General features: G+C 38.2%; 1 protein-coding gene across 1 annotated transcript; it reads left to right on the top strand.

Moving 5' to 3' along the window:
* The first annotated feature begins 4,305 nt into the window (after positions 1-4,305).
* LOC129281373 (rhodopsin, GQ-coupled-like) lies at positions 4,306-7,836 on the top strand. Its single transcript, XM_054917316.2, has one exon. The coding sequence runs from the start codon at positions 5,042-5,044 to the stop codon at positions 6,131-6,133; it is 1,092 nt and encodes a 363-aa protein (XP_054773291.2). The 5' UTR covers positions 4,306-5,041; the 3' UTR covers positions 6,134-7,836.
* Positions 7,837-10,543: the final 2,707 nt, after the last annotated feature.

Genomic DNA, 10,543 nt, shown 5'->3' with positions numbered 1-10,543 from the left:
CACAGGAACAATCTCGTCCCCATCCCTTCCCTAGAAAGAAATTAGAAGAAAAAATAACCGAAGATAAAACATGAACATTTGAGAAGTTATGTTTATGTTAGGTTTGGGAAAGAGTATCGTGTTAAATCCAGGATTGAGGGTGGTCATTCCAATAGTGTGTGAAATTTACGGCGGAACAATTGTCGCCGGAGTAAATGTGGTGGAGCTTTTTATCAAAATGGCGTATAGTGTACGAATCTCATGCTGTTTGCATTCGTACTATTATCATCATTTTGTTTAGCTTATTTCTATCAGATAATAAGAAAGCTGTTTTAAGTTTTCACTCATAACTTTAGTAAGAATGGTATTCAAAAGAACATTTCAACAAAACAATACGTCATCACGGTCCTAAAGTTTGCAACGCTAATTTTACCTAATAAATAATATCAAACAAGCTGCATCTCTTATTTTTTTCCTTTAAAACTTTGTTAAAGAGGTATCTTGTATCAAAGTATTTGTAAAACTCTCTCTTTCTTAAAATTTCAAATAAATATGTGACATAACTTTTATAATATACATGTAGATCAGTGATTTTTTTCTATTATAGTTTTCATGTAGCTCCTTTCCCCTGACTTCTATTCTCTCAAGCAGTTTGCTCATGATATCAGGCCACTGCATTTCGATTATTTGTTATTGATTATTATATGTCTACTATCTATTATTATCATGCCAATGTCACAAGTTGTAATTCTATGATTTATATTCGTTTGTTTTAATATGCATCATGATTACTGTGATTCATGGTGTTAAAATTATCAATAAATGCGGAAACACCTGCTAAAAAATAAATCCTTGATATGATTCTTCATGAAATACACCTTGAATGCTTTGAGATTGGCGCCAAAGAATCAAAATCATACACTATATGTGGGTGTGTACATCCTCGAAATAGACAAGCGTTTCATGAAACTATCCGCCGCGGCCGCGCTGGCATATTAGCCACCTTTCGCAAACCTCAGGGACGGTAAGATTAGGGTCCCCTAACACAAAAATTAACGATTAATCGTACATTCGATTTTCACGAGTAATTGTACATTATAATCAATGGAATCAATCATACAAAACTGTTCCACATTCATTGCTAAGCTTTGTGATACAGGCCCTATAGATCTGCTTTTCGTGTGCAAAATTCTTTCACGCGACACCCGTTTTCATGCATGATTGTGTACGTCTGGTCATCATCGTATATGCCCCCTGAGCCGGCGGCGAACCTCTACTAGCTATGACAGCTGGCTAGAGATATTCGAAATGCAGGGCCCACAATAGATTATGACATGGATAAGAAAGTGGTTTTTCAAACAAATCGAGTACATATTGAGTGAGGAAAAACTTACTGAATTAAGGCTTAGATATAGATCATTACAGTCCATCGAATCGATATTGTATTTGATGTGGATTATTGGTGGATCACTGGCAATTGATTCCATGGGTCAGATGACCTCTCCAGCTGAAACCATTTCGCATGCGTTGATATCTACACAGCATGTATACGTCTGAATATCAGCCGAAATTGCGGGGTTTTTTCTTTTGTTTACCCCTTCTACACAAACTAGCACTTTAGCACACAATGTAATGGGCATTATGTTTTACTTTCCCCAGAAATGGGGAATTAGATTCAAATTCCCCGGGGGGACCACTTCCATTGATGAGTGGATACCAGGCACGACCATGCGGTTTCGAAAAGCACCCTAAACAAGGGAAGCAAGGCTTTTCCAGATTATGAAAATGCATCTCATTTGGCTTGTGAAACCCTGCAAGTATTGGAAATGTATCACTTTTTTCAGTATTTTAAACATTGTTTTTGACACCCTTTTATAACGTTACAAAGGCCTATATACGTAATGTACTTGCCCACTCTGTCCCCTTTTACGCATGGTCGCGCCTGGTGTCCACTCGTCAATGGAAGTGGGCCCCCCGGGCGGCCTCTCGAGCTGTGGGAGGAACCAAATGTGGCTCTGGAAAGTCGTCCTAAATCGGATATATCGCTGTTACCATATTAGCAACCAGAATTTTGCACACGAAACGCATATTGAATGTTTCCGTTGCAGATGCGAAACGAAAAAAAATCTCATGTCACCCAATTTGCATTGCAGGACAGAGTTTTACGACCATGACGACGGGCCCAAAGGTCTCTTCCAAAATCAACTACCGTCGTAAATAAGCGTTCGCGTTCTCCAACGAAAGGTCGGGATTAAATGACAAACCAATTCTCAGGATTACGTGCTATTTCGGTTGACAATTCATTAATGAAGGGCAAAAGGAAGGCTACCAAGAGAGCTATAAGATACCAGGATACTTATTGAATTGACGAAGGGTGCCTTAATGTGATATACTCAATGTTCTCGGCGGAGTTCTCATGGTCACACGTTTTTTTTTTTTTTTTTTTTTTGGGGGGGGATTTTCATCGAAAACGATTTATCTTCCCACATGCATTATGTGAATGACGAAGTGTTTGCAGATTACGGAAATGACCTCATTATTTTCATGTCCAGACGTAGTAATATGGATGACATTCAGATCATTTTGTTGCAAACAAAGTATTACCGTTCAAGAAAGCGATGGGACAAATCAAGGGCGGATTCAGGAATTTCTTAAAGGGGGGGGGGGCAAATATCGGTCTTCACTCCCGAATAAAAGAGATTCATGTCACGAAAAAAAAAATTGACAAACAAAAGAAGAGGAAAAAATGTCCCGACATTTTGCAATAAAATATTTTATGACTTTCATAGGGGGAGACTGGATATGCCCCCCCCCCCCTCTGGATCCATCACTGGGATAAATCATTTCCAAGGTGATTTGGAGACTTGTCAGACGTTCTACTTTTATCCGACATTTACCATAGGACCTGTTCTACTTAGCCAATCAAAATCCAGAAAACTTGTCAGATCTGGCAACTTGTGAGACGAAAATGTTGATGAAACGCATAAACAGTTTTCATCGATATTGAAGAGGAAGTGATGATTTAGTTTGTCATATCCTATTAACCAAAGGATGATTATTTTCTTCATAAATTATTTCACATAATCATAGAGAGAAATTAAACATTATCTCTAAAAATAAAAATGATAAATAAAGTGAAATCGCATGGCTAGCTTCAGATCATAATGCTAGCTTCAGATGAAGCTTAGAAGTTTTATTTGTCCTCGTCCCGGGGTAATGGGTAAGATGGAACACAGTGCATCACAATTTTACAATAAAAAATAAATATATAAATAAATAGATCAATGAATAAATAGATCAGAGCCGAGCTTGAAAGGCCAGAGAAAGAAAGAGAGAGATAGAAAGGGAGGGGGGATTGTTAAATTCGGAGTGTGGGACTCTAACACACTTGTATAACTCTTCGCTGATGTGTAATGAGACACTTGATATTACTCTACAACCCGCGCTATAAGGCAACATAATTTAACCGGTTAGTATAAACCAGCTGCTACTTTAATAGGCTACAGTCATACCATTGAAACCGACCGTTCCGTTCCTTTCAAAATAACGTATCAGCTTTTACCGACGTGGAGGCTGTACGTTGATGTGACTGAATCACCGCTTATTGGCAGTATAGTGGCAGCGACGGCATACGGATTTTTTTTTTACTTAGTAGGGAGGCCAAATGCCAAATTGAGGGCAAAAGAAATATGCGTTAATTGTGGAATGTTGTTGAGTGTGTCAATTTAAAGTTAGCGCGTGTTAGTAATTAATACAGGCTCCCTTTCCTTGCACAAAATTACTATGTGCGGATATGAGGAAAAGGCGAAGCAATGTTTAGTTCTTGCACTGGTAAATCAAATAGGATAAATTGAAAATGATATTTCCAATTCAACTTCTATTCATTTCTTGTCTTTACCCCAAGGGTTGATCTTGTCAAGAACAAGAGCAGAGAATACAGACCTATTAAGTCCATTGTCATTGATACGTTCATGGTAGCATATTTATAATTCGAAGTTGACATCACCTTGTAAGCGTATACCATAATGTCGATTCCCTATGTACTATATCCCTCTTCCCCTCTCTTTCTCTGTTTTTCTGTCTCTGTGTCTGTCTGTCTCTCAAACCGTCTTGATCCGCATAGAGCCCATCAGAGGGAACTCTCATTGAAAGCCAATTACTCATAAAATACAACTTCTCTCATCTATAGATTGTACTATACATTCTAATTTATAATCAAATAAAAAAAAACTATTATTTCTAACACAGGATTATTGTAAACTCCTCCTGACCCAAACAAGTAAATTATTAACTTCTCCTCTCTATTTCCTCTTTCCCACAGAACCCATAACAACGCTTTATATCGTCTGGAAACACGACTTCATTGAATCTACCAACTGCATCGGAGACAGCCAAGTCATTGCCGAGGTGCCTATCATGGTCAATAGTTTAACTATTTACCTCATCGAGTGGATGATGCCCGCTGCTCATTAACACGTGATATTCCGATTGGATGACATCCGGTGATGTCACTATTATGATTATCAGACACTAATTGGAGACCGCCATCGTCCTGTCCTATTTTATTTGACTGCGTTATGCGAACTCGATTAATTTCAATGACGAATTTGATCCGTCGGTTTCGCCGTTCCTAGCAGGATGCCTAGCTGGTCAAAACACTTGTCAGAATCTCAAACACAAAATATCCTGTCTAGCTCCAAAATGCTATTCTAGACTTTGAACATGACAATTAATTTCGAGAAATGAATCTTACTTATGGATGACAAAATTCATGCCAGGAATCGTCAAACAATCCTCGTTGTACTTTTACAATCTACATGGTATTTCATTATTATCCAGACAACGTTGCAATGGAAACTATTTGAATGTAATGACTCCAATGCTGATATTAGGTAGAACAGAAAGTTCATCAAACATGCGGTAGAAAGTGCAGAACAAGATCATTGCTTGAAGGGAATATCTTTAACCACTTAGCAGCAAAGTTGTTGTTCTGTATGCATGGCAAGGAAATCAGGACACAGGAGCCAATCGCTACCTTACCCCTTGCACCATTGACGCGACCATGATCAGGATGCTACTGACGGATAATTACACCCATGATCAAATGCCCCATGACCAGGGTGAGGGAATGGATAATGCCTTCCCTTTAATAGGTGGATACTTGCTCGTGGTGGTTGTTCTCGGAACCATGGGCAACGTCACGGTTATTTACACATTTCTTCGCGTCAAGAAACTCCACAGTCCCACCAATCTCCTCATCGTTAACCTCTCAGCCAGCGATCTCCTCGTCGCAACCACCGGAACACCCCTCTCCATGATCAGCAACTTCTACGGTCGCTGGATATTCGGATCTCACACCTGTGCCTTCTACGGATTCGTCAACTACTACTGCGGCTGCATATCTTTAAACAGCCTCGCAGCCATATCAGTGTTCCGCTACATCATAGTAGTCAGGGGTAATGTCCAGAACCAGAGGCTCACCCTCCGCTCAAGCGTCTACGCGATCGGGATCATCCACCTATATACGATGATCTTCGCGACGCCACCGCTTTACGGTTGGAACCGTTTCGTCCTCGCGGGTTTCCATACTGGCTGTGACATTGATTTCCACACCAAGACACCACTCTTTATATCATACATATGCTATATGTTCTTCTTCCTGTTCTTCTTACCTCTTGGTCTCATATCCTGGAGTTACTTCAAGATTTACCAGAGAGTGAGCCAACATTCAGATTCAATGAGGACAACTTTCACGCACGTGGCCACAGAGACAAACAGCGATGAGAAACGTGTCTGGCTTGAGCAAATGAAGAACACAAAACTACTCCACAAACCAGTGAAGCTTCTACGCTTGAAACCAAAGTTTAAACCTAGATTCCACCAACGGAGAACTGCCTCAACCATACTCATTACAATAGCAGTGTTTTTAATTTCGTGGCTTCCTTATTGTATTGTATCTCTTTGGATTCTCATTGATGATGAGAATTCTATATCACAGTTGTCCGCGACGATCCCCTCTCTCTTTGCAAAGTCAGCTGTCATGTACAATCCACTGATTTACGCAGTGATGAACTCCAGATTTAGAAAAGCTTTTCTCAAATCTCTATCATCTCTAAAATGTCCCGGCAGACACGAGTTGAACCAGTCAAATTAAAGGTTCATTCCAATATGCTGTCTTAGGAAATACTCCCCATATGGTTTGGCGATTATGGTAAATCAAAATGTGTGAACATAGACACGGTAACATCATCGGAAACATTAATGTTTATAACAGCATTAGCTGAATGAAAAACATCTACAATGAACATAGTACTTGCATAAATCTTTGTTTCTTTACATGTCTACACCTCCTGCTTCAGAAACAGGTGACCTGGACAGCTGGTGACCTGGACAGTTAGATATAGAATCCTATCACATTTATCGGCAAGAACTGCTTTATTGATTTGAATGGTAGGAAAGAGATTTTGCAGGGTATTGGACCGTCGTCGCTTCAGTAATTTCGAGAAAAAAAAATCACACCAAGTCTGCCTTTCACTTTCCAATGAAAGAAGAAAAACACCCAAATAAGAACAAAGTAACTTGGTGTATGTAGAGAAAGACGCCAAAGATGAACAAACATGACGGACGGTAAGGTCACCTATTGACCGCAGGACTAAGCTTTACGATTAATTGTAGTTAACATTATATACGTGCAATCAATCAGACAAATTTGTTTTTGTATTAAGTAGTTTTTATTGTCTCACCTGCATAGCAGAGTGAGACTATAGGCGCCGCTTTTCCGACGGCGGCGGCGGCGGCGGCGACGGCGGCGGCGGCGTCAACACCAAATCTTAACCTGAGGTTAAGTTTTTGAAATGACAGCATAACTTAGAAAGTATATGGACCTAGTTCATGAAACTTGGCCATAAGGTTAATCAAGTATTACTGAACATCCTGCCTGAGTTTCATGTCACATGACCAAGGTCAAAGGTCATTTAGGGTCAATGAACTTAGACCATGTTGGGGGAATCAACATCAAAATCTTAACCTAAGGTTAAGTTTTTGAAATGTCATCATAACTTAGAAAATATATGGACCTAGTTCATGAAACTTATACATAAGGTTAATCAAGTATCACTGAACATCCTGCATGAGTTTCACATCACATGACCAAGGTCAAAGGTCATTTAGGGTCAATGAACTTTGGCCGAATTGGGGGTATCTGTTGAATTACGATCATAACTTTGAAAGTTTATGGATCTGATTCATGAAACTTGGACATAATAGTAATCAAGTATTACTGAACATCCTGTGCAAGTTTCAGGTCACATGATCAAGGTCAAAGGTCATTTAGGGTCAATGAACTTTGGCCAAATTGGGGTATTTGTTGAATTACAGCCATAAATTTGAAAGTGTGTTGGTCTAGTTCATAAAACTTGAACATAATAGTAATCAAGTATCACTGAACATCCTGTGCGAGTTTCAGGTCACATGATCAAGGTCAAAGGTCATGTAAGGTCAAAGAACTTTGGCCACGTTGGGGGTATTTGTTGAATTGCCATCATATCTCTATAAGTGTATTGGTCTAGTTCATAAAACGTGGAAATAAGAGTAACCAAGTATCACTGAACATCTTGTGCGAGTTATAGTAGTTTTCAAAATCAGCACTGCTGCTATATTGAATCGCGTGATGCAGGTGAGACGGCCAGAGGCATTCCACTTGTTTGACAACAAATCAATTTATCACTATATTTCTTTTCTTAAAAAGAGTTACAATAAACACAATTTCAGACATCTTTTAATACATTATTATAAATCACATTGATGATAATAACATGTATTAAGAGACAATAAACTCAACATACTCATTTTTCTTCGAGTGTCAAATATAAAAAAAACATAAAAAAGAGATTTTCCAAATACACAAAAATAAATCATAAATAAAACCTAAACGAATTGAAGTCATCAGCAATTTTGTTTAACCCTGTATATCAGCTTTGCAATCGATAACTGAGCGTTGTGTCACGGGCCCCCGGTATATATAGCAAAATGGTGAACATGATGTTATGTCTAGAACAGTGGATAGTAATTTTGGGAAAGGTAAAACACAACGTATATCTGTGTTTAACAGTGCAGGCCTATTTATTTTCCTTTTCTGAATTCTAACTATTTCTTACTGCGAACCTGTACGGGTGCATATCTTCTGTGTATTTTTCTATTCTTGTATTAAACTACATATTTCAAGGCATGATTCTAAGAGACATAATTTATCTTTACTGACTTTTGAATATAGTAAAATTATAGACGGGTATAAACGGCGATATTAATCCTTAACCTTGCAAATGATGATAAGTGGTAAGCAATTCTGTGGTGAATTTAGTCGAGGCTATAGTCTTTCCAACAATCTTTTCGTTGTATGAGATGATAGCTTTTTGTTTGTGCAATATCGGCAATATTGTAAGAGTAAAAGATGCAATGTGAATCTTATGAAGATATTAATAAAGACTATAACTTTCTTTATCATTATTATTATTACTTTCTTTGTTACAGGGTTACGGAACCATTAATTTTTTTTTATAGCCAAGGCCCGATTTATAGGCCAGAGCATATAGAGCACCAGCATAAAAGAAAAGCTCAAGCTATCTTAAGTGCTTATTTATTCTTTCTTTTTTCTTCTTCTCTCCGAGGACTTGGACTTATAATCATTGTATAGGCTATCTAAACAATAAGAAATTTCTCCTACCTTTTACTCACAAAGTAGAAAAAATGTGTTTTTTAACGAAAGGCCAAGGTCATTTAAGAAGGTTTATATTACATTACAAAAGTAAGGTCTATACATCGGAATATATCCTCTTCTAAATTTGTAACTACGTTTCAAAGGAAAATTCGTTTACTTTAGTTGATGTAAATAGAAGAGAAGTTTGACATTTGATTTTGATATAACGTATCTATGCCTTCTTATGTGCCTCATTGTCACGTACACCTCGTCTGTCGGGTTAACCTGGATGTCATAATTTGATCACTGACACTGTTTTTTATATCTCGATATCTTATACGCATTCACGAACTGTCCATCAGCTGTCGGTCATTTGCTACAGTCATACCAACGATACCGATTCCAAACCGACCGATAGTTTGTCATTGGAAATAACGTAATAACTTTGATCGGTTTGGAGTCGGTTTCGTCATGTGACTGCCGCGATAGGATTTAGTGGTATTATTGCAAATAGTGATCGACTCAATTTGTATTACCACAATGATCTGGATCCATACTGCTCCAGATATTGAAGATATTTTGATATAACTGGAGAACGGGGAAATGGGAATGTGAACCCTATATACTATTGCTCTCTTCCTTTCGCTATCAAAGTAAATTTTGATATACATGTATTTCATAACACATGCAAACATTGCAGGTATCTTGTCAAAAAGACATGATGTCGCCATAACTACATAGCTCATTTCAGCCGACTTGGTGAGATAATTAATGTAGCCATGCCAACATATAAGTTTTTAGAAGTCGACTGGACAAGATACCTTATGTCGCTAAGGCAACATGCATATTTTTAGAAGTTGACATGATAAGCAGGAGCGGATCCAGGATATTCCATGGGGGGGGCATTTTTTACAGGAAAATTTTGACACGCCAAAAAGGGCCTTTACTACCAAATCCAGGAAAAATTTGACAAGCAAAAAGGGTCGTCATTGGTCTATGTATGACATTTTCAACTTCAATTGTTTGTGCGACTCAAGGAAGGGGGGGGGGGGCGGGCCGGATGTGCCCCCCCCCTCCTCTGGATCGGCCACTAATGATAAGCTATTTTAGGCAATATAAAATATCTTGCTATTTCGTAAAGCCTTTTTTGAAGAACAAATCGCATTTTGCATTAAATGTGTAAGTTCCAAGATTTTTTTAAAGAATTCTATTAACCATGATGCAGGAATAATAAAACCAGGAGTTTGCTATGCTGTAAGCCTCCTGGTCGGAGTGCAGGTCAAATCTTCCAATCGCAACCGATGACAATGTCATTACGATTTGGAACTAAATATGCTTTTATTCCTACATTGAGGCTCGAAATATACTGGAATTTCGAATTCTTTATGCATACCAATATTTAAAACTTTGATCGTTGAGATTTTAGAGGTCGGAGTGTTCATAACTATCATATGCTATTGCAGTTTGTTTGAAAATCGGATCATATCGTGTAGTGAACGATGTTACTTACAGATCACTGACAAATTCATAATAAGTTCACTGCAAATCGAATACGCATCAAGTTATTCGATAGATTACCGGGATCATCCCAAGATGTCCTCGTTTACATTGACATGTGCAATTACTTAAAACCAGTTATATCAGACTTTTGGATTAGTGGGTGCCATTATGAAGGCTTAATATTGACTGTCTTTTCTAAGATTGATGGGTTATCATTTAAGCTTTCAAAAAGAGGCTGGAGAATTAAGGTTTGTTCAAGCATGGCTCGACACGTGTTGTCTTATGAACAACACCCTTATTATAGCGACTGACATATTCAGTTCGAGTGCTCTATCATATCTATTGCGTCGATCACTTTAAAAACTCTGA

This window comes from Lytechinus pictus, chromosome 18 (genome assembly GCF_037042905.1).
Source record: "Lytechinus pictus isolate F3 Inbred chromosome 18, Lp3.0, whole genome shotgun sequence".
Classification (NCBI taxonomy): domain Eukaryota; kingdom Metazoa; phylum Echinodermata; class Echinoidea; order Temnopleuroida; family Toxopneustidae; genus Lytechinus; species Lytechinus pictus.
This window is presented reverse-complemented; position numbering and strand designations above follow the sequence as displayed.

Excerpts from the sequence above, each read along its gene's own strand:
- LOC129281373 (XM_054917316.2), top strand. The coding sequence starts at position 5,042 with ATGATCAGGATGCTACTGACGGATAATTACACCCATGATCAAATGCCC.